Source organism: Mustelus asterias, chromosome 5, assembly GCF_964213995.1.
Source record: "Mustelus asterias chromosome 5, sMusAst1.hap1.1, whole genome shotgun sequence".
Taxonomy (NCBI): Eukaryota; Metazoa; Chordata; class Chondrichthyes; order Carcharhiniformes; family Triakidae; genus Mustelus; species Mustelus asterias.
In genome coordinates this window covers 56,207,473-56,233,202 of record NC_135805.1, presented here as the reverse complement: position 1 = coordinate 56,233,202, position 25,730 = coordinate 56,207,473, and the positions used below count along the sequence as shown (strand labels likewise).

At 39.4% G+C, this 25,730-nt stretch overlaps 1 protein-coding gene across 4 annotated transcripts in view; it reads right to left on the bottom strand.

Annotated features, from left to right (window-relative positions):
- The window catches only part of pnisr (PNN-interacting serine/arginine-rich protein), a 35,422-nt gene extending 10,516 nt beyond the window's left edge, over positions 1-24,906 (bottom strand). The window contains exons 1-8 of one of the 4 annotated variants that reach the window (XR_013497760.1): positions 24,657-24,889; positions 14,515-14,633; positions 12,570-12,755; positions 10,620-10,852; positions 8,391-8,532; positions 5,197-5,387; positions 4,485-4,622; positions 1,849-1,948 (exon numbers count right to left, since the gene is read on the bottom strand). Coding sequence is in view for 2 of the 4 variants with exons in the window: in XM_078212626.1 (XP_078068752.1) it covers positions 1,849-1,948; positions 4,485-4,622; positions 5,197-5,387; positions 8,391-8,532; positions 10,620-10,852; positions 12,570-12,755; positions 14,515-14,605 (1,081 nt within the window). In the remaining 2 variants the exon portion in view is untranslated. Of the gene's footprint in view, positions 1-1,848; positions 1,949-4,484; positions 4,623-5,196; positions 5,388-8,390; positions 8,533-10,619; positions 10,853-12,569; positions 12,756-14,514; positions 14,634-24,652 lie in introns of all 4 variants that reach the window. The other 3 variants (XR_013497761.1, XM_078212626.1, XM_078212627.1) reach the window with 3 other exon arrangements.
- Positions 24,907-25,730: the final 824 nt, after the last annotated feature.

Here is a 25,730-nt window from a genome sequence, read left to right as displayed (position 1 = left end):
ATAGTCATTTACTGAAGAACTTTAACACACCCATGCTCATTTTTACAATGGCTACCCCAGTAACTGTCATGTCAAAGTTCCCATATCTTCTTTCGGTGGATATAATCTCTAGAATGCAACTTTATTCTGAAATCCTGTCGAAGGCAATTTCCATTTTGGACAAAAAATGTCAATGATGTTTTGAAAAGCTATGGAATTTTTGGATTTCTTTTTAGTAATTTGAAATACTGTGGGGGAAACATAATAAAAGCTTCCTTAACTGAAAAAATTAATTGTAGTTTTGCATACAGTAAAATCCCATCCAACCAAATCCCTCTCAAAACTCTCAATTAATCAAATTATCCCACAACAGGTCATCACCAAATCTTGTTCGATTAACACAGGCCTTGAAAGTTGCGTTATCATTTACACCAACTGAAGGGAAGATCACTGGCCAATCACAAGTAACTAAGCTGATTTTTAAAATAAAGTTACAGCACACTGAAATCATGTAAATTCAAACCTCACGTTTTTTGGTCAATAAAGCACTTTCAATTTAAGGCAACAAGGCTCAAGTACATCACCAGTCCCTGAAAATGTCCAGGGACTGGTACAGCACAGCTAGATGTACAGCAAAGTTTGCCCTCTATTTTGTCCTAATCTCAGAACACAAAATAACAGTTTTACAGTTCTCAAAGCAACCGTCTTCAGGGGGTGTCTGAGATAACTAACCAATTAGTGCTAAATTAGAAACAATTGTGTTACAGCTCCATATGCACGAGGAACTGGAATGAGACTGCCAAACATTTCATACAAGACCCTTAGTCAGCAGACTGCAGAGATTTCACCCCATCAGTCTAAGCTTTATTTAATCCACTGTCCATCATTTCTCAACTGAAGCTCTTTCAATATGGAGACCAACGACAGGGCAAACATTTATCAGCCATGTAGATCACCTTCAAAAGATAACTGAAGAGCTACGATTTAAAACATTACACAAGTACCATCCCGCCGCGCCCCCCCCCCCCCCATGAATTTGCCTCGTAATTTCAGACATAAGTTCCTTTTTTTCCAGCTATATTTTGAATTGAGTACCTTTGTTAAATTCTTTTTGCCAACTATTCAAGACTTAACCATTAATCTAGAACAAGATAAGTACATGAGGGAGAAAGGAATACAGAGGGATAATATAAGGTGAGAGGAGGCTCGTGTGAATCACAAACACTGGCTTCCTACTGTTGGGATAAATGGCCCATTTGTCTGGCCTTTCTCTGCTGTAAACGCTACATTAGGACAACTGAACAAAATAAACAGCTATGCACCTGGCGGCAAACTTCCTCTGCAGTTTGTCAGCAAGATTAAGCTGATTCATCAACTGGTCTGCAGGCTCACTTGTCCTCATTTTACTGAATATCCCACCGATACATTCTGTAAGTCTCTTACTTACATCCACTACCCAGATGAAAATAAGTTGTGTCTCTTTGACAGTTTGTCATAGCCACCGCATAGCAACTCTAATCTCTTGGTTTATTTACTTCCATATTCCACAAACATTTGATTTAATGAGGTTTTACTGTACTACCTACTCAAAATTATTTTTCTCTCAAGGGGTGCAAAACCTTTTCTGTGGTGTGCGCAATGAGGGAAATATAAAATTCAAGAGTAGCTTACTTATCCATTTCTCCTTAGGAATAAATGCAATTTTCTTTATGAACGTACAGACATTTTAAATTTACTGTCAAGCATTTTAATATATCAGAAAGATCAAAATGTGTGGAGTCTGAAGGAATTAAAAACTTAGGCCATTTTTATGCTTCTTCCATTTTAGTTATATTCTACCAATTATTTATTGAAGAAATATTTTTGTACCTTTAGTGGCTTTACGGTGAACTTCTCTGGCAACATAATAGATCTCTTCATTTGTTACTTCTAAAAGGACTTCTGTAAGCAGCATTTTCATCATTATCATCTGTGATCAAAAATAGAACATTTTAGTATTAGCTTCACGGATTACCACGTGGAAAGGGAGACTATAATGGAATTTGCCTGCATAAAGTCAACATCCACTTTAATTGTTTTGTCCAGTCACTTGAATAGAGTGTTTCTTTTTACAAGTCATTTTTACAAATGCACCTGGAATCTATTTCTGCTTTAATTATTAATTTTGCTCAGTGATTGACAAGTCATCTGTTCTTTAGGCCATACAGGTGGTCAGAATAGCCATACAAATGTTGCTTATTCTGATCAATTTTTTTGCTTTGCCTTGGTAAATAGTTTAATTTTTTAAAAAGTCTATACCACAAACTCCTTCAAGCTAATACATTATGCCAGCTATTTATTTAGATTGACATTGGGCCATAACTTCCACACGAGAGTCATGGCCCAGTAAAAATACAACAGTTTAAAAAGCACACTGACCTGCTCAAATTGCATTCAAACCTCAGTTGGCTGGAGCTGCTTGGTGCCTGCAGTGAAACAGGCCTGTGTGGTGCAATTCCAGCAAGCGCAGGGAGGCCACCGTACACTGGCTACCAGAAAGCAGGTTGATGTAAAAGGCCCAGTGAAACTGACAAGCCAGGGAGGAGATAAGTGCATAGAACTTGGGGAGGTGGGTCTGCCTCCATTCCATTGCACCATTGGTGTAAAATCAGAAGTGGCAGGACCATCTAAGGTTTGCCACTCAAAATCGCTTTATCACTTGGATTCCCAGCGCAGCGCAATCGTTCAGAGGAAGTTAGCACTTCTAGACAATTGCCACACAAAGCCTTATCTGGGAAGTTCTGAGAGTCCCCAAAGCATCTTTGGGCTACCAGCCAAATCCAATGCTGGGGAGCCAGGTGGTTACAGGCCATTATTTTAATTAACTGTTTCAGTGCAGAGAAATGGAACATTCTGCCCCCCCCCCCCCCCCCCTCAACATCAGACAATCCCATTTTAAATATGAGAAAGCCATTTGTAGAATAGGATGTCCTCTAATCTGCCCAAAAATTTTGGTTGACCCCAACAGATATTATCACCAAATTACTATATATTATCATCCTTAGAAACAAAGGATGATTTTTTATCAAGTCAAAAGGAGTGCCTTAAAAATTATAACTGAAGTTTTAATTATGCAACACAATTAATTTTGAGGAAAATGATTGTGCCAAGGATTGGAAGATTTGTACAATATAGTTAGAAATTCCTCAGTCATTATGCTGTTAATCAAATAAGAACAGATGCATTACTTGACTTGGTTATAGATAATGAAGTAGAGCAATCACGTGACTTAAAAGCAAGGAAACATGAACAGGCAGTGACCAAAATGTAAAATAGTAAAACGAAAATTATAAAAATCAGGATACTTGACTAAGAAACAAAGCAAACGAGAGAGAGGGAGGAAACACTATGATACACTGAGAATAGCAGATATTTTAACAGGAGATTGCAAAAGTACAAATTGAGTATGTTTAAGGACAAAAAGGCTGTGCGGTTGGAGTTGAACTGGCAGAACACTGGTTCAGCCAGTTAAGATTTAAGCTGATAGCTTTGAGTATTCCAGTCAAGAAACACCATTAAAAGTCAGATTATATACAATGAGGATTCACAAGTGTTGCCAAGAATGCAAAACTACTGAGAATGCTGTACAGGGACAGGGAGGGTGAAGAGATTTAATGGGCTTTGAAGGCTGCAAACACCTACAGGTGAATAGGGAACTAACAAAAACATTTAGTCTCGATATTGGAAACAATAAAAATGAAATCTATGATCAATATAAATACAGGAAAGTGACAAAAAGAGCTTGGAAATGCACAATTGGATGCACAAAACATTCAAAGTGCAACACAAGTTGGCAAAGCCATGAGAAGTGAATTTATAGAGAGCTGGAAAAGCAAGAAAGTTATGTTAATCTTGGATAAGACCACAGAAAAGCAACAGCTGGAGCACCGTGGAGAGTTTTTGGGCATCCCATTTACAAAAAGGATATAAAAAGAACATAAAAGGTGCAGCATAACTTCACTAGTATGCCACCAGGGATGAGAAATAAGTTGAGAGATTTAGGACATCAAAGCTGTTCATACTGGACATCAAAAGCTAAATAGGCAACAGTGTCACCTACTTTGAGGACTTGATCAGAGGTATGTAAAATCAAAAGAAATGCAATAGCAGTGGCAAAAAACGCACGAGCTATGTTGCAGAAAGTCCAACAGTTACAATCAATGCACACATTTGCATGAAATATCAGCAGCATTTCCCACCTATAACTTAAAAGCTATTGCATGGTAATGCATCAATTCCTTAATTGTGTAGAAATTATTTTGTAACAAGGAAAAATGAAGTTTAAAACTATATTTGCATAAACCTCAAATTCAAACTGTAGTTAACATTTCTTTGTACTTGCAATGTTCCTTAATATTTGCCAGAATTTTGTAAATACATAATTCATATATTTCCAATTAATGGTTTCCTAATTGTAAGCTTAAATTTCAAACTCAAAGTGTAATAAGATCAACAGATTGACATGCCATCTGAAATTCTTTTTCTTCTTCAGTCATTTCTGGTTCGCTCTGTTCTTCCTGGGCAACTGGCGAGGGACTTCTGCTTGGTTTGTCACTAATTTTTGTTTCAGTGGTTTCATACTCCTCATCTTCTTCATCACTGTCCTAAAACACCACAGACCGGAATATCAATTGCCAAATTTCAAAATGAAGCTTAACAAAAATTCAATTGACTACTTTGTTCAATTTCTTTTAATTCACAATTCTTTTCGAAGGTATACTCTGTAAATACATACTCACTAAACCAGGCAGCCGAACATGAAAACCAACAGGTTCAAAACAAGCATGTATTTTGCGTTTAGCGTATACATTATTATCTGATCAAACACAAGTACACACATCTCAATTTCCCTAAATGTAACGACCAAGTTACATAAACAGCTGAATACTCAAAAAATGTATCAGAATGTTCTACGAACAACGGTATCTGGCTTAACTTCTTTTTCTGGAAAGGATAAAAATGACAAGCTGAAAAAAAAGCACATTGGCTACCAAGCCATCATCCCTTTTGTTCATGCAGATTTTACACACAGCAACTGTAATTCACTAACAGACTTGTTTGTAGTAGTTAATATTAAATAGATTTTCCTGAAAACCTGTTAGCATTCTCAAATGAAGAATATGGCTAAAAGCACATCAGTTATTGCACCTTGAGATATGCCATTATACAAGCACTTACAAATTTGCTTTTGTGAGGCAATCGTGGTCCATCAGTTTCTTCAGGAACCTCTACTGGATCTTTTTTGTTTTTTGATGTTTGAGCTCGCTCTTTTTCTAACCTTTCTTTCTCAAGTTTTTTCTGCTTTTCCCGCTCCATCTTCTCCAGTCCCTCACGAATCCAGGCTGGCAATGTTCTGCGCTTCACAGCATCTGCAACATTAGATATTGTATGTATTGAGAGGAATATTTAACAGCTTATACAATCCTGATCCAACAGTCGATCTCAGGTACTCGTAATAGCTTTCACGATAAAAATGAACAAATTAATTAGCATACTCATTTTCAATAGTTTATAAAAATACTTCACAACTTACAATCTTATAAAAATTACCGTGAAATTTGAAATGACAATCTTAATGGTTTTAATAACCTTTAAAGGTTAACACCTTTATTAAAATAGCAGACAATAGAATACAATAGGATGCAGATTCAGCAACAGCACTGAAAAGTCAATCATATTAAGCTAATTTTACTCACAATATCATTAACAGTAATTTCATGACCATTGACATTGCTGTATGGGAAGAAGCATAATATGTAACTTAGTTATTTCCCCACAGTAAGTGAGGGCAACTGAATGAATACTATGACAATAAACACTACTTTGTTTTGTAGTTACAAATTAAGAACAGAAATGGCTAAAATCTGGGAAGTGGATTACTAATTTCCATCATGGGTTGTAATAAGCTATTTGTGAATGAAACAACATAATTGTTACATTTAAGGATATTAGTTTAAGATATTCTCAGTTCAGTTTAATATGGATGCAAATTCTAAGCACAAAGCTCCATAAAAGCAACACAAATGCTCGTCTCACTCAGTGAAGTCAGAAGTATAGCTTGTTTACGATGTGTAAATGCCACAGATTAAATAGCCAATGCTCTTATGAGGTTGTGTACGCTGAGGGAAAGTGGAAGAGAATGAAATAATGTCAGTGATCATTATATTTGACATGTGCAATATCTTGTACTATACAGTTGCTTGGTAGTACAGAACTTGAGTATTACTGAAAAAAAGAGACATGCTGTCAAAGATTTTCATCTCTCAAATCTCTCTTGCTGTGTAGGTTAGCCCAGTCAGCAAAGACTGCAGCCGAAAAGAGAAGCTTCTCCGTCGAATTACAGAACACTGGAATCGCAAAACCAACTATTTGCCTAAATGCAAGTCTACTGGAACCCTCAAAACTGGCTATTCACCTACTGAGGTCCACTCCACTGGAATCTCAAATCGCAATGGCCACAATATGCTTGTTCTGCTACTCCTCACTTTGAACTCAATTCTCCCTTCTAAACTGTATGAATGTATATGCAAGTCTATATTTTCTTGCCTTTAGTAATTAATAAACTCACTATCTTTAACTCAAGAAAGTCTGGTTACATTGGCTCCTCTTAAAACATAACAATTGGGTCTGGGGGGGGGGGAAAGGGATCCTTTTTAAATTAAAACTTGTTGCAACCAGCAAGAGTGTTGAATAAAGTCAGGGAGCCAGTTCATCCCTCCTCAACCAGGTTTGTAACAATTTAGAGAATGCCAGCTGGACAGTGACAAATTGAGGGGTCTCACCTGGATCAACAACTTTGGAGAACCTCGCCTTGGGTACATTGTAACATTTGATACGATCAGCCAGTCGTTGGGATGTATGGTCTACATACTTGGCATTGAAATTCACACACATTACTCATTTGAAATATTTTTTGACTGCTATCCTCCTGTTAGTAGAAAACGCCAATTGTATTGCCACTTTCAGACCTGAAAAGTGTCCAATCTACCTCAAATTACCCTGTTTCATGCTGCTATAACGCTGGGCATAGATCATCATTCAGAACAATGCCCAATGTTAGATTTAATTCCACAATTGGGCAGCCTTTGGTAAACATTTCCAAGTGTCAAGAATTACACTAATAACCAATTTAAGATTATCAGTCGGGCTTGCAAAGCAACCTACTCTTGCAACAAGCTACATATATTCACATGCAGAGTCATGTCCTCTGTAGGCAATATGTCCAGAATTGCACTCTTTTTGAAAACAAAAGCACGGTGGGCAATAACACCGATTCATTTGCCATGGCAACGTCTCGACCAATCAGAGCCGAAATGCCAACAAACCATCATCCCTTTCTCATGCAGTATGAATTGTTGTTCCTTTTGATATTTGGCATTTTTGCCTGATGAGTGCAAGGTAAAAAGCTTTGACATCATGTTTCTTTCAGTAATATTTAATATTTTATACATATAAACAATTTTAAGAGAGCTATTAGATGGAGATATATAGGTAGATCACAAGTGAGGGGCTTCACTCGGGTATGAAGCAAGTTGGGGCTTTTCTCTCTAAAAAAGAACAAAAATGGGAGTAGGTTTGATCAATGCCTTTAAAGTTAGAAAGGGGTTTAAAAGGGTTAATGTGAAGAAACAATTTCTACTTGTGGGCGAGTCCAGAAAGAGCTGGGTATTGGAGCGCATAAATAAGGCACCAAGAGATCAAATGAATGAAATTAGGAGAAATTCTTAAGACTGAGAATATTCTTTACACAAGAATATGGAATGCCACGGGACATGAACTAGTTCAAGCATACTAACATGAGTAGGGAATAGAGATATGTGGGAGTAGCAAGAAGCAGTTAGCGAAGAAAAGGCCGGTGCAGTACGCAAACACAGATGAAGACCTGTTTGATCAGTCTGTTTCTGTGCTATAGGTTTTACATAAAACAGGTTGGACATATTCATGGATATTTTTAATCACAAGACCTCCAGCTTCCAATCCTGACCTGATAGATCAATAACTCGAATATTTTTATAATTAACAAAAATGTTCAAATAAAATGAAGATTGATAATTCTTAAAGTTATTTGCGTCATAAATGATCAAAAAAAGTGCTAGACTACAATCCCCCAGAATCCATCAATAATCATATTGCAAAATGAGAGACCAAGAAGCAGACAGCACTTGTATCCCATGATCCTGATTTTTTTGTACAGTTTCCTTCAATTATGTATAAATAAAAACCTGCAACAAAATTACAATATTGCCAAAGGAAGTTTTTTTGGAAACTGGATATATAGTTCAACAGTAACCAGAATTAATTGCTCTATTACTCCTACTTAAAAAGACAAATGCTTCACACAATGGTTCAAACTGGCAGAAAATACAACTCACCGAGTGCAGGAGGCTCTTGTTTTACTGATATGGGTGAGCGTGGACGATCCCTGTAAGAGGGCCTGTCTCTACGATTAGGCGGTGGCCCAGGTTGCCAATAAGGTGGATGAAATCCTCCAGGAGGGCCAAAAGCTGCTCCATGCTGTAAGTGGAAAATATTACATACTTATCTCATGAACTAATTCATATACCTTATTTCTTGAATATACCAACTTTCTTACACAGCTAACCCAACTCAAGTGTGCTGGACTGAGAAAGTCTCTGTATTAAAAAAAAAGTCCTTGATCTTTTGTTGTCCAAACCTCAATCCTAGCCTGAATACCCAGATGGGTCCCACCACCACCAATGTTTCAGCAGTACATCTGTATCAACATTTGGAAAGGCTCGGACATTGGAATTCCGATTCACTGTTCAAATACTGCCTCTGAAAAAGGCTATTTGGAAAGTTGGCTGCAAGGCTGGGACCTAACGTACTTGCTGCCGGACTAATGTCGGTAGACACCTGTTAAAGTTATGGCAGGTATTCACGGGAACACCTGTGGAACTTGAGGCCATTAAAGTTAAAAAATAACAAAATCACCTAATGATTAAACTGTGCTTTTATAGATGTATGTTAAGACTGTGGATTAAATAGACTTTTGCAGAATTTCAACATAAAACTGCACATGGATGATTTCTAAGTTGACCTATGAAGGCCAAATGTGAATTCTAGAAACAACCTAAAGTGAAAAATAAGTCTCCGGTATATGTCATGGATGAAAGAGCCTCAGAATAGAGTTTCCGATCAATAATGTTCAATGACAAGATGCTAAACAAAGTGAGGTTCCTCATGTGCTGTATACTGATGACACTCAGTTCTACCTCACCACCAACTCTCTCAATCCTTCAAGCGTCTCTTGTCACACCACTTGTCGTCTGATAGCCATTACTAGATAAGCAGAGATTCGTTCAAATATAGGGAAGACTGAAACCATTGCCCTGGCTCCCTACAGCAAACATTGTTCTCTCACCACCAACTCCATTCTTTGGCCTGAGGAAAAACAAGACTGACAACTTGGTGGTGTATTCGACACTGAAGTGAGCTTCTGACCATATATTATCTTTTCTCAAGACTGCCTACTCCCACCCTGCCTCTCTCTCTTCCTTTAAGACACACCTTAAAATCTAGCCATGTGGCCATGCTTTGGTTCATCGGTCCTAATAGCTCCTTATGTCACTCAGTGTCAGATTTTGTTTAATAATGTCATTGTGAAGCACCTTGAGGGGTGGGGGGTGGATTGGGTTAACAATCTTAAAAGTGCTAAGTAACCAATTTGTGCCACATATAGAATCACACAGCAAAGACCATTCAGCCAACTGTCTGTGTCAGCTCTTTGCAGAATTGTTGAATTAGTTCCTTTCTCTCTTTCCCCTTGCCATGTTTATTTCTCCTTTGCAACTATAGATCCAATTCTCCTTTGACATCAGTATTATGTGTTTACACCATCCTTTCGGACAGTGCATTCCAGAAAATATTTTTTTTAAATCATGTTATTTTCCCTCTGGCTTTTTCATCAATTATCTTAAATCTTTGCCCTCTGGTTGCAGATAGATGTTTGCATTCCTTTCCAGGAGCAAATCAGCCGTTTCTCAGGACTTGACGCTTTACATGTTTCAAATTCTTCCTGAGCAAAAACCTCTGCATGCTTTGGCTATTTACCATATAATTCTACATATACTGATATTTGCCAGAACTAAAATCATCCAAATTGATTTCCATCTGATTGGTTTGGTTTGAAATCTACAAATAGAATATTTATTGCTCTTTAAAATACCAATAATGAAATTAGCACATAGAACCAAGTTTCTGTACCCTGATTAATATTCAGATCAAAGAACTCAACTTAAGCTTGCAGACACCCAAGTTCCCACGTTAATTCTTGCTCGAGACACATTTACCTTTAATAATTAATATTTGCATAACATACTACCCAGTCACCTTCCAATTTTGCCAAAAAAATGGAAAGGACAACCCCAAAGTGTGTGGTGAGATGGAAATGAAATAAACTATGTAGTGGATGAGACTTTTGTTTGGAGCAAGCGCCTAACTCTGAAGCTAATTATACTCATTAAAAAATAAACTTCCTGTGATTTTAATGTCCCCTCCAATATAATGCAGCATTATGGCAGCTGCAAATTAAGTGCTTATAAAATAGACACCAAAAATGAAACTACATTAAACAAATTTACCTGATAATCAAACTGGCTGACCGGCACTGATCCCATTCCAAAGTTTTCTGGTGCTCCTCCAAAATTGTTGTTATTGACTTGATTGAACATACGTCTAGAGTCTGGTGCAAACTCACCACTGTCCTGGCTACTGTCCTCTGACGGAGGGACTATGTCCATGGGGGCGGGGGTTGGTATCCACTGCTGCTGGTCTGGTGGTGGGGGAGGTGGTCTATGGTGTTGCATTCCCCAGTCTGTCAAGTATAGAAATTGTAATTCAGCACAATTTTCAAAATCATCACCAGATGGACTTTAAAAATTTGACCAAGTGTGGCTATAATTTTGATACTTTGAATTTCTATCTGGATGCTGATTTGCAGGTATTAATATTTACTGCTCCCTCTGTATCAAGCACTTCCTAGATTTAGTTCTAACCTTAATTTCAGATTTGAAAACTGAATTGTGTTTAGAAACTTTTTAGAGGGGGTGATTTATTATACTTTTTCTTTCTCTACTGCATATTTTTACCAACCACAGAATACTGAACTTATAACTGGAAAAATGTACTTGTCTTTGGGTTTCTGGCCATGACCTGGGAACAACATAGCTTTTAAACATTTGCCTTGGGGAATACAAAGAGAGGTTCTTTGATTGTCAAAGATAAAAACTGGAGGGTTTTTGTTGGTCCTGGCTCATGGCTGGAAACCTGGATGCAGGCAGTGACAGGTGATAATATTTCAGACTTAAAACTTCTCACAGCTGGGAACAGCATAGAGTGGCTGGGCATGGTTTGAAGGTGGCTTTTAAATTTTTTTAACTCAACTACTGAGGTCAAAATTTACAGCACTTAAGAACACAGTAGGACTAAATACTACTTAATAAGAATGTGCCAGATGTAAATATAAGACAATTTAGGATGCCAACTAATCATGGTGAAACAATGCGATAGGAGAAAATTATTGTAATCCTGGAAGTATAGGAAGTGAGTGCTAGCAGATCTTTTAAGCTATCTTTCAGCAAGCAGGAAGACTAGTTGTGAATTGGGGTGATGAGGGGAATGCTCTAGCAGCTTGATGGGATGACAGAGGAAAAGGAGTCTTCAAGTAAATTGGGAAAAGAAGGGGATAAAGGAAAGAATATCAGCTGCAGTGCTACCACTAACGCTTTAAGGTAGTGGGAGGAAATATTAATCTGATCGGGGGGGGGGAAAAGAGTTAAACTTAAACTTCATATTTAATTAAACTTCAAAAGTTATTTAATTTACAACAAAACAATACAACTTTGCTAAAAGAGAACATATGTATTACCCACAACAGCTTGCCCATTTCTCCGCAAGGGGAAATAACTAGATTGTTTTGCTACAATTTTCCTACAGCCCTTGGATATGGCCACAATGCTTTTCATAGAAGTTCTGGATCTTGAATCCACCTTTTTAAAAAACTCTGGATGAACATCTATCTAGGAACGGATTTGAAATTTCTAAGTTCACATGAGGAATACTACACAACACATCAAATTTCTGACCTGCTGAGGTTCGAGTATTATACCACAGATGGCAGATATTCAGATAAATAATGGAAAAGTTAGGGTTAGATGCATTTTGGAGTTTCTCCCAATCTACCTCTGGGATGAAAAAAAGAAACATCTGCAGAATCTTCCAACGGTAATAGATGAGTTAAAACCATGAAAGGGTAAACAGTGAATGGTCTGTGGAAAGAAATGGCTTAAGCACAACATGCCTCTAATCCCAATGTTTTTATTTTTAGGGGCAGAATCCAATTTGATGCATTAGCAAAAGCCCATGAAATTTCTTATCGGTGGTACATTACATCCAAGCTAAATCATCTGACAACGTAGGAATATATCATTATCTACATAAAAAGGAAGCTCTTCAATTGCTCCTATTTGCAATTAGATATCCAATCATCACTAAGTAAATAAAAAATTGTATGGAAAGTGAGAAATACAAACCTGGTTCCCATATTCTGTTGAAATTAGGATCTCCTGGAAAATTTCCATGATTGTCTTGATTATTTTCAATGTTATGCACTGCCTGTCCATTGGGTATTATGACTGGCTGTTGTGCTGTTACGGATTCCTCAGAGGCTTCTCTTTGTGCAATCCATGCCTGTGCCAATGCTGCCCAGTCAATTTGACCTGAAAAGAGTTTTCAATCCAAATACAATTCAATGCATCTGTCACAGCTGTAATTCTAGAATGGTATGCAGAACTAGTTGCCATTTTTCATTTTCATATGTTACTTCAGAATTCAAGGTTACACTAATATGGTGGTTAAGGCATTGGACGAGAAACCCAGATGTCGAGACTAAATAATTCAGATATACCAGTTCAGACCTACAATGCAGCTGGGAAAAAAATCCTGGAACTCCCTTCCTAACAGCATTGTGGCTGTACCTATACCACATGGACTTCAGTGGTTCAAGGACGTCGCTCACCACCATCTTTTCAAGGGCAATGAGGGCGGCATGGTAGCACACTGGTTAGCACTGCAGTCTCACAGTGCCAGAGACCCAGGTTCGATTCCTGGCTTGGGTCATTGTCTGTGCAGTTTGCATGTTCTCCTCGTACCTGTGTGGGTTTCCTCCAGGTGCTCCGGTTTCCTCCCACAGTCCAAAAGACGTGCTGGTTAGGCGCATTGACTACACTAAATTCTCCCTCAGTGCACCCGAATAGGTGCCAGTGTGGTGACTAGGGGATTTTCACAGTATCTTCATTCCAGTGTTGTCAGCCTACTGGTGACACTGATAAATAAACTTTAAACTTTAGGGATGGGCAATAAATGCTGGCCTAGCCAGCAATGCCCACATCCCGTAAATGTATTTAAAAAATGGTCACGGGCCACATAACTAGCTGATCGTCATAAAAGCCAACCTGATTCGCTAATGTCCTTTAGGAAGGAGATCTGCTGTCCTTACCTTATCTGGCCTCCATGTGACTCCCGATCCATAGCAATATGGATGATTGACTCTTAACAGCCAAGTACACTGCTCTCAAATGTTTTCATCTGTGGACCACTTAGGCAGGGCAAAAAACCCCATGAACCGCCCTATCATGCTTTTGTTTGCCATTGCAAAATAAATGGGAACTCATGAAAACATTTCATTGCTTTTTCACTACTATATGTAATAAATTTGTACATTTTTATTAGATATAAATTAATTCATACCAGAGACAAAAATATTGACATGTTCATATTATAAACATTAATGCTACAAAGGAACATGTTTGAAAGTGTTATAAAATCACAATAAACTTCTTTCATGAAATTAGCTGACAGCTGTAATAATCAAGCAGAATCAGCAGTTACATAAATCTTGCTGATAAAAATATATTGTTCTTGCTTGAGCTTATGCTGCACATGTGGGAGCCTGTCTGATGTACGAGTGGTGGAGATGAAGTGTCCAGCCTGTTTTCTTAGATGGCCTCAGTTGTGGCACTGGGTGTCAGTGACTCGCATTCTCGACCAGCCTGCAGGCCACCAATAGCCCACAACCATATTATCCTGGTAAGCTACTCACTCAGCAGTATTCAGGGTGACAGCTCAACACCCTCTGTTAGGGGTAGAAACTATGTTCTGGCCTTGCCAAAGGTGCCCACAAACAATGATTTTTTAAAAAAAGTTTAAATCAATACTTATCACATTTGCTAAATATATATTTCAAATTCAGAAGGAATAGTTAGGGTTGAGATTTTTCTGTGTTGTCACTAGAATTTCAATAAAGTATCCTGGAATACTGCCTAATGACAAATTATTATATTGGCAGAACTTTGAGGTATACTTACTTAGAATTTATTTGTTCTTGGCAATGCTACCACACCATCAGTTAAAATCTACACACTTAGATATTTAATTTGTAAAAAAGTACTGGGCTAATTTAATTAAATGGAAACTTACTTGGATCTTGTTGCTGCTGAAATGACTGCATCCACTGTTGTTGGCTTAAAGGCCACTGCTGCCAAGGTTGACCACCCTGATCCCACATCATCAATTATTAAACTTCAAATGTTGAAAAGCTATAAAATAAAAAGAAATTTGTAATATTTTTCCCCCCCCAAGGCCTCAACAAATGAGCAACTGCCTAACAGTGCACCCTGATACACCATAGGTGTAATTTGTGTTCTCAACTTTTACACAGGCAAGGGGCACCTGCTAAAAATAACAAATGAAGTATTGTTCTGCAGCAAAGTTTTATTTTAAACTCAAACCATTATAAAACAATTATGAAGACAGCTCACCATGATCATCAATTTCAACGATAACTTGTTATGTATGGTGTCTTTAATGTGGAAAATATCCAAAAAATCTTCACAGATGCACTGGGCGAAACAATGCACATCAAACCAGATGATGAGATATTTGAAGTGGTGATCAAAAGCTTGGTCAAAGAGGTGGGTTTCAAGTCATCTTAAAGGAAGATAGGGAAGTGGAAAAATGGAGGACACTGGGAAGGAATTCGAAAAAATGGGGTCGCAGCTGCTATGATGGGGTGAAAGGTAACAGGGTGCAAAAAAAGCTGAAAATAAAGGATCAGAGGTTTTAGGGTGTTGTAGCATTGGGAAAGGTTACAAAGATAGGGAGTGCAAGAACATGGGCAGACTTTAAAAACGTGAATTTTAAATGTGTGTTTTTGGGGAACTGGAAGCCAACATTGGTTAGTGACAACAGAGGTGACAACAGAGTCCAAAGATGTGCGGGTTAGGTTGACTGGCCATGCTAAAATTGCCCTTAGTGTCCTGGGATGTGTAGGTTAGAGGGATTAGTGGGTAAATATGCAGGGATATGGGGGTAGGGCCTGGGTGGGATTGTGGTCGGTGCAGACTCGATGGGCCGAATGGTCTTTCTGTGCTGTAGGGTTTCTAAGGTCCCTTCTAAGGTGGGGGCGACTGAAGCAGATTGGCTTTGAGCTGCTGCGGTTGAGGTTAGAGATGGAAAGTTGGTCAACAGTCAAGTTGACAACGGCACCAATGAAGCTTTCAGCAATCTGGTGATGGTGGGCAAGTGGATGCAGGAGGCTGGGTGACATTTATTAGGTGGAATTAGACAGTCTTTGTATTGAAGCAGGAACAGATAGGGACAGAATTCAGCTCAGTGTCAAATCAGGCACTGAGCTTGCAAACAGAATAATTCAGCAAAAGTATTTGTCAAGAATGAGAATGGAGTTAATGGAGGGGTACACATTTATTTAAGGGTTAAAGACAGTGGCTTCAGTCGCCCCAACATTTAGATGCAGGTATCTGAGATTTGTCTGAGACAGCGCGTTGGACAAGCAATGGAGAAGTCAAGAGAGGTGGTGGAGAGTTGGGTTTCAACAGCACATGCATGTGAGCTGACCCCATGTTTAGCTGATGAGGAGGATGGTGTGATCAATTATGCCAAAGGATAAAGAGAGCAAGGACAAGGAGTTGAAATGCATCTGGGCCACAGGTAATGCCGTGACTTTTATTGGGCCCATAGTGATGTTATGGGAAAAGTGTAAACTTAAATGATTGAAACAGGAAATTTGATAGATCGAATTTACAGAAAATGCTGCAAACACTCAGGTCAGGCAGCATCTGTGGAGGGAGAAACAGAGTAGGCATTTCAAGTATATGATCCTTCATCAATTCTGATGAGAACTTCAGAGGCAAAAGGGGAGATGGAAGAAAAACAAGTGACAGGGTTTTTCAGTTTTGTGCGAGGAAGCAAATGAATGAATGTGGTTAGAAAAGAAATCCATGAGCTTCTTACATTAACTGTTAAGAGTCAGCAGTGGGAAGGGGGCTTAAGGAAGTGATCAATAGTGGAAAAAAAGCTGGTTGCTCTCTTTTTCCACCAGGATGATCTGGGCATATTGACTTTAGCAGGGATCCAGTAAAGCTTGATATAATCCAGCCAAATCTGATGATGGAGGACTAATCCAGCTGTCCCCCAGATACTCCTGAAACAATTAGAAATTTCTAAGTGTAATTGTAAGCAAATCAGGGTGGGAAAGTAGATGGCAACTGATACAAAGAGGTGGCTGGAAAAAGTCTCAATGATTGAAACCATTGGAGTAGACATGTCAAATATAGGCAAGCATTTATATGAATGTTTGAGGGAGGACAGTGATTTTTAGAAAGGATAAAGGGAGCAGAAACGGAGACTGAAATTATGAGGTCAGCAGAAGCTGAGATAAGATATCTCAGGGAGAAACATGGTTGCTAGATGGGGGATTTGATTTGATTTATTGTCACATGTATTAACTTGGTGAAAAGTATTGTTTCTTGCACACTATACAGACAAAACATACCCATCATAGAGAAGGAAACGAGAGAGTGCAAAATGTAGTGTTACAGTCATAGCTAGGGTGTAGAGAAAGATCAACTTAATGCGAGGTAAGTCCATTCAAAAGTCTGACAGCAGCAGGGAAGAAGCTGTTCTTGAGTCGGTTGGTACGTGACCTCAAACTTGTGTCTTTTTGCCCGAATGAAGAAAGTGGAAAAGAGAATGTCCAGAGTGCGTGGGGTCCTTAGTTATGCTGGCTGCTTTGCTGACGCAGCGGAATGTGTAGACAGAGTCAATGGATGGGAGGCTGAATTGGGATTTTAAAAGGACCTCAGAAGAATGGAAAAGAATGAAGTGCGTGAAGGAGGGGAAAGTGACAGGGAAAAGAAAATGAGATGTACTGTTTTTTCTGAATAAGATGGCCCCCATTTTTCCACCCACAAAAGTCATGTTTTCACACATACTTGGCATATAAGTCGATCACCCTTTACAGCCACAACATACTATATTTCATGTTGCCTGCCTCAAGTTTTCACGTCATGAATGCAAGTTTTACTTATACTTAACCTTATAACTGAGCTCAAGGGATCAAGCAGGGGATAAGGGCTGTGTTGCGAAGTTACACAAGAGTTTAATACAAGTCCACTTTTTGCATTGGATGTCGACGACATTTCAAAATAGCCATCACCCATGCCAGCAATTCATTTTTATACTTAGCATGTAAATTGACTCCTGCTTTTGAAGGGATTTTGAGGCTTCAAAGATCAACTTATACAGCAACATGCTATAGTGGTTTGGCAATATTGTGGGTAAAGTTGGGTTTGGCAAGGAGGTTACAATAGATGGTGAGGTTATAACTACTTGAAAGCCAAGTTTCAGCCAAATACAAAAGATCAGTGCAATCACCCACAATTGGATTGTGCACAGCATGACATTGATTTCATTTATTGTCACATGTACTGGGATAGTGAAAAATATTATTTCTTACGCTATATAGACAAAACATGCCATTCAGAGAGTACATAGGAGAGAAGGAAAGGAGGGTGCAGAACAGTGTGTTGCAGTTACAGATAGGGTGTAGAGGAAGATCAGCTTAATATATAAGTTCATTCAAAAGTCTGATGGTAGCAGGGAAGAAGCTGTTCTTGAGTTGATTGGCATGTGATCTCAGACTTTTCCCAGGTATTGTTCCTGAGCAAAGATATTCTGCAGCAAAACGCAATGGGGGCAGATTGGCTGGCAGATTCTAAGGGGGCAGAATAGTCCCTACTTAAAAGGCTCAACAACTGTTTCTTCCATATTATCAAAAATGATGTTTCCAATTTTCTATAGTGTGATTTGAATTCAAAACTTCAACACAATGAAGACTCTATTCAAACTGATGAAATACTAGGATGCATTATGGGAATTTGAAGTAGATACAAAATAAGTCGTCATCTTGAGTAACTGACAAAGCAACATTTGAAATACAACATTCAATGTTAGATACCCAACCTGCATAATCGTCTATGTATTGGAAGGGATTCAGAAAAGTGAGACAAGATGCTTGCTAGGTATTGGCTGTAAATTAGAATGCCATTACTGAAAGACAGAGGAGGGAGGAAGAACGTTTGGATCTCCAATTTACTCGAGGGACAACTGATTATGTAGATTTAAAAAGGCTCCTTTCACTTTTAAATTCAGATCTTGGGTGTGCACATTTAAAATGAACAAATCACAAGGAAGAACTAAGAACCTTTTTTTGAGGTATGGAAATTCCAGACAAAACTAATCAAACCTTCAATAACTGGCTGAAAAGGGGATTGCAAATTTTTGGGTTAGGAAATTGACCAAGATGAAGAACTGGAGACAAAACACTAATATGTGTTTTTTTTCCAGAGAAATGGGACAATTATAGAATATAATTCTGGAATCTAAAATTTATATTAAAAACAGATTTCAATTTTTACTCTCGCAATGGTTGTCCACAAAAGGTACCAGGCCAGGGTTAAAAATCAGAGAAAGACTCTTTGCAATTTAGCTCCATTTAATCATGTAGAAGTGAGGAAATATGCAGGTGGGTGTGTCGCTCCAGTCAGGTAGATTGCGCATGTTGTCTATCAGTTAGTTGTTTTCCACCTCTGTTATTCAGCATATTATGAAGGCATAGTTTTACATTGGCTGAATAAATCAAATACCATTTCTGTTGTAAGTATTAGTATTTTAGTGATAGCTTGGGGATTGTATTCAGTGATTTCATTCATGCAGCAATAAAAAAAAAAGCACAAATCAACACCATTCTTATGATTGAAACTTGTGTAATGAAGATTGAGGATGAGAAACACTGGAGTTCTAATTAATTTTCTTCTGTGGAGCAGGAAGCAACTACACAACTGGCAGTACATTAAACTGGTGAAAGTTCACGTTATGAATTGTACACAGTCTTAACATTATCAAATTATTGATTCACATTTCAATATTTTTTTTAGAAATTACAAGATATATGGCATTATTTACTCCTCATGTATTCTTGCATGCAAGATTAAATACGAATCTTTTGTAAACATGTTTTCCTTGACGAAAAATCACGATGTCTTCATTAAGCTCACAATGTCTTCACAAAACTCCACTATAAATATATATTTAGTCTCCCCTTTTTGGGTAGAATAGTTTCATTCTATAACATAGTTTTAAAGCAACAATTCCTGCAATCTATTGGCTATAAAGTACTTAAGATATCCTCAGGACAGGAGAAACAATATATGTAAGTATGAGATGTTAGATACCTGTACAATCAAAATAGGATTAATGCTTATAGAAAATATTTTAGAAATTTGAGTTTCATAAGAACATAAACAGTAGACCATACACAGCCCCTTCAGCATGTTCCACCACTAAATACAATCATGGATGGTTTTCTGCCTCAACTCCATTTCCTGCCCATATGTGTTGATTCGTTCATCAAAAATCTACCTGTTCCAATCTTAATTATACTCAACAGTGGAGCATCCACACCCTCTGGGATAAAGAATTCCAAAGATTCACAACCCTCAGAAATTAAATAAATTCTCAGTGCAGTGCTAAATGATGAGCTCTGTATTCTGAGGTTGTTCACATGTTATAAAACCCCAGTCAGGAGAAGTAACCTCTCAGTGTTTATCCTGTCAAGTCTCTTCACAATCCTGTATGTTTCAATGAGATCATCTTTAATTCTCTGAGCTCCAGAGAACATAGGCCCAATTTACTTAGCCTCTCATCATAGGACAACCCTCCCATTGGAAGAACCAAGCTAAAGGACCATCTCTGCACTACCTCCAAAGAAACTATATCCATCAGTAGAAACAGAGACCAAAATGGCACATGGTACTCTAGGTGTGATCTTACCAAAGTCCTGTACTATTATTCTTGCACTCCAGCCCCCTTTCAATAAACATCAAAAAGCCATTTTCCTTGCTAACTGTTTGCTGTACCTGCATGCTAACTTTCTGCCTTACGATTGTTCTCCCTCACCATGATCTCTCTCAATTGTTCATAGAAATCATCATAGAAACCCTACAGTGCAGAAGGAGGCCATTCGGCCCATCGAGTCTGCACCAACCACAATCCCACCCAGGCCCTACCCCCACATATTTACCCGCTAATCCCTCTAACCTACGCATCTTAGGATTCTAAGGGGAAATTTTTAACCTGGCCAATCAACCTAACCCGCACATCTTTGGACTGTGGGAGGAAACCGGAGCACCCGGAGGAAACCCACGCAGACACGAGGAGAATGTGCAAACTCCACACAGACAGTGACCCGAGCCGGGAATTGAACCTGGCACCCTGGAGCTGTGAAGCAGCAGTGCTAACCACTGCGCTACCGTGCTATCTGGCATCTGGTACTGAATGAACAGAAGTTTCCGAGCTGGAAATTATTGTTTCCAGTTCTTACTTCAAACTCCATTCCCTCACTTTCAACTTCACTCCTCTCCCTGGAAACAACTGGAGACTAACTTAGTGTGTTAGCAACCTCCTGAGATGAGCTACTGATCATGTATTTGTGCTATCACAAACACCGCCTATTTCTCCCTCTGTAACATGGCTGAAATTTTCCTATGAGCTCATTTGGAGCTAGAATACTTACTCATGCCTCCATTATCTCTAAACATATCTATTCTTCTATCCTGCCTGACCTCCCACCTTTTACCCTATGTGAACTTGTGGGCATCTAAAGCTCAGCTGCACTGTTGTAACTGACAATAAGTCCCGTTCACTTACTATCTGACTTTGATGACTGACCTGCATAGAGTCTTGGTCAAAGGATGTCTTGATTTTAGAATTCTCATTTTTGTTTTCAAATCCCTCACCTCTTCCAATCTCCACAACCCTCCACGACACCTACACTCATCAAATATGGGTCGCCTGTGCATCCCTGATTTTAATCACTCCATCACAATTCTACTGTGGGCTAATAATGAACCCTCAGCATACAGCAGTTTTAAAAACTTCTGCTGCATGGAATGAAGGCAGAAGTCACTAATAGCACAGCTGGGAGAACAAAATAGACACCATCATGGCCCAAACACACTACCTTATGATATAAACTCTTTATAATTGCACAAACCCAGCCTTTGTTTCTATCACAGCACAAGTGTGGATATCAGTTAAAAATTCAAATACTGCAAATCTAACATAAAAGGAAAAAAGGCTAGCATTTTACTTTTTCCATTTGTGAAAGAAACAAACTAAAACAAGTCATATCAATACTTGTTCAACTTTCTGCTTTAAATGTTTAAAAATAAGTTGAAAAAACTACAGAATTCTCTGTTAAAGTACACATACATTTCATTCCGGAGAACAAATTAATTTGAGCTGTATCAATTGTTATTAGAACCAGGTTCAATAATGCTTTCCTCAGTAACAGAAATTTTAAGCACAGGTGCCATCATCTGGCCAATTTTTCTAATAGGAGGGTTTTAATAATTTAGATATTTAGATTTCACAGTTACTCAAATTATATCATAAAATCAAGAGACATGTTTCAGTGTCAAATCCCTGCAGAGTTTACATTTCAACGTTAAGAAGTTTAGAATAGATCTGGAACAATTTCAGTTCCTATTATTTTACTGCAAAAGGTTGCTTATCAGAGGGAAAACAATACTTCAGATTTCCTTCACTGCATTTTATCATGAAGTCAAGAAGTCTAAAGTTCTTTGGGGCTAAAGTGGATCCCTTCTTAGTACAAAGAAGCTTTTCAAGTAACAACATAAGAATCAAAAGATAATATGCATGTTCGAAAATGTATATAATGGTACAGCCTAATCAAAGACGAAGTTATACTATTTATGTCCAAATATCAAGTAGAGACTGCATCATGAGCAGCTTTAATAAAAGTCATATAGTTTGCATGTGTGTTAAACATTATAGCTATCATTCTGAATCTATGACACACTTTAAAGACTAGATGTTATTCCTCTTGCTTCATACTTAGGCTATGGAGCAGTGTCATGTGGAAAGAGACACTCCATTCCAAAAAAACTTCTAACCTATCACCTTAAGTAACAAAATTAAGTGAACAAAAAGGAGACACATTCAAGCACTTTGCATCTTGTATTCAATTTAAACTGCAGCTGCTACAAGAGAACCAATCAAGATAACTCACTGTAAAAGAAGTGACATCCACTTCATTTTATAGCAACAGAACTTAATCTAGCCCAGGGTGAGTGTGGACCTTGCTTACTTTCAGGTTAACAGCAAAATAAACCTTTGTGATTTTATGCACATGGTTTATACCATAGATTTAATGTTCTCAATGATGTATTAGATGATATTAAGTTGTGGAGGGGGTCACATTTTTTCTATTGATACCGATTTGGGATATAATGCTGAGTGGCTCCAAGGGTACTGCCTTAGCTCAAGAGTGGATCTCAAAAGGTATTCATGGGGAAATGGAAGAGAGATGTGTTACAATTGTTGATTCACTTTAGCGCCTGGAAATTCTTGTAGCTGTCAACTGAATAACTTGAGACTGGTGTAGTAGAGGAAACTGGTCCCAGTGTTTTGTTTCGGGTTTAAAAGGTGTGGCATATTGTTTAAGAGTCTTTTTGTCGCATGTGGAACACCCAGGGCCAGGCTGCAAAATGGATTTCTGGTAAACGGGGAACTAGCAAAGTTCAGATGGCCTCAAAGTGACAGAATTGGATCAACCACCCTTGTGTGGTGAACTTTTGAGCTGATGACAGAACCAGGCATACCTGCCAAGTTTATGAATGAGATCTGGAAGATTAAACCCATCACTGGAGCCTTGAATTTTTTAAAGACAGTTCTAAATAACTCTCAAGTCAACAACTTTACAGACAGGGTGATCTTAAGCAGACATGTATTCGAGAGCAGTGCTGATAAGCTGCTCCTAAACTCTAACAGCAGTCTTGCCTTATACTTTAAAGTTTATTTATTAGTGTCACAAGTAGGCTTACATTAACACTGCAATAAAATTACTGTGAAAATCCCCTAATTGGCACCTGTTCAGGTGCACCGAGGGAGAATTTAGCATGGCCAATGCACCTAACCAGCATGTCTTTCGGACTGTGGGAGGAAACTGGAGCACCCGGAAGAAACCCATGCAGACCCGCACAGTGACCCGTGCAGACTCCGCACAGTGACCCAAGAAAGGGAATAAAACCCAGGTCGCTGTGAGGTAGCAGTGCTAACCTGTGTGGTCCCTTGAGGGTATCCAACCGTGGACGCTTGTTCAACCTATGGTTATAGAAGTAACTGTACTTATTGAGGTTTCGTTTCATAGTCTTCCACTAGGGAATTTTCAGAATGTGCACAATAAGCAGGGCGAACTTTATGAACTGAAGTAGATGGGGTGTCTCTCTACTGGCCAGATCCCTTGAAAAAGTATTTTATTTATTAGCAACCTTGTGAAATAAACTGCTTTAGTAACCGTATGGACAAGTCGGAAAAACAAACTCTACGCACATTTACAGAAACTGGATACTTGAGTTTACCCAAAAAGGCCACTCAGGTGCAAAAATCAATTTGGGATATATTTTAATTGTGGCAAAAATACATTTGCAGTCAGCAGAAGTTTACTTTCGTCATGGACGATTAGCAAATGGCGTACTAAGGTGTAACAGATCTCTCCAAAGACGGGATCCTTTTTCAAAAAGAATGAAATCAGATTCAGCAATTCAGTTTCTCCGACAATTGTTCCATTTATTAAACTGATAATTTTCTAGTCAAGCGCGATGGACTCCTGGAATAAATGGTGGCGTTTAGATGAAGGATTTGTTTTTATTACCAAACAGCGCAATTGCATTTCATAAATTCTCCAATTCCCGATCTAATGTGACAAAGCAGGATCATGTTTCCAAGATTAGTTTTGAACTCGACACCATGGCTGGCTGGAGGGGCGGGATGTATCTGCGGAGGGAATATTTGTTGGAAGGGGGGCTCTCCCCGGGGAGCTGCAGCCACATCTCTGATGCCTGCCTGGGGGTGAAGGCCGAGCCCGGGCGGGGGGAGGCCGAGCTGCAGCTCCACACCGCCCGGGTTCCCGAGCCCGGATCTCCCAGGTTTAAAACCACCCCGCTACCCGGGTCACCTCGGGATCCACTCACTCCGCGCTGCCCACAACCCTCCTCCACCCGGACTCCGACGCCATCTTCACTCAGCCCGGAGGCTCGGGGCCTTCTCCCGCGGAGACAGAGACCGAGCTCGGTGCGTCGGTAGGCCCTTCCTCCGGGTGCAGATTCCCAGTCCCCCCCGCCCGATCCACCTTCCCCTCTCCCCAGCCCGGCACAATCGGGTTCTTTCCACGCACTCACCTCCCTCAATCGGCCGGCCTCCCGCTCGCTCGCAGCCCGACAATATGGCGCCCTCACCCCTGACCTGGAAACAAAAGGACAGCACCGCCCCTGGCGGCCTGGCTGGAGGAGGCGGCGGCGGCGATGGCGCTGGAGAGAGAGAAGGGAGGACGGGGGAGCGGGCGGGACAGCGGTGTCTCCGGGCCGGCTACCCTCACTGAACCGCGCACAGCGCCCACACAACCGACGGCGGTAGCCGCTACCCCAACCTGCCGATCTCGCGAGAGCCCGGAGCTCCGCCCGTCCGCCTCCTGGAGGTGGGGGGTAGGGAGGACCCCCTTGGTAAACAACTCCCCAAATATAACCTCACAAATATAACTCCACACTCCTTCATCTGGGACAGGGTCTGAGATGGCTAACAGGCAAATTTCACCCCCCAACCTCTCCTCAATATTAACTAATCAGATATAACTCTTGGAATGGAATGGTGGAGGGGATCTGGATATTAAATTCGATGGTCATCCATGATGGGAATGAATGGTGGAGTAGGCTCGAAGGGCTGAATGGCCTACTCCTGCTTCCACTTTCTAGGTTTCTAAACAATAAAGCACAATACTGCTGGATGTTGGAAATCTGAAACAAACACAGAAAAATGCAGGTCTGACAGCATCTGTGGAGAGAGCAACAGAGTTAAAGTCTGGATGACTCTAAAAAGAGCTTACAGAATAATCAGTGTGCTAAACTTCACCTCGAGTGGAATTCACCCTGCTGCATTCCCACCTTTTTTTACTTTTAGCCGACCCTCTGCGCTGTTGCCAACTCTGGTTGAATCTATTTCTGGAGGTTTCATCAGATGATGGTTATAAGCAACTGGCTTATAATAGGGTCACCATGGGTGCACTCAAGCTTGTGACTTGCACACCAATGCATCACTGCATTTTGAAGCGATAGGGATTTTTTTTCTATCTCAGTAAGTCTTAACTTAGAAGATTGTTGGCAGAATTATTTTGAGCTTAAGTTATACTTGAATACATCATACAGACTCAGTTGTCTTCTAGCATAAGAAGTTCTGACAGAGGGTCATCCAGATTCCAA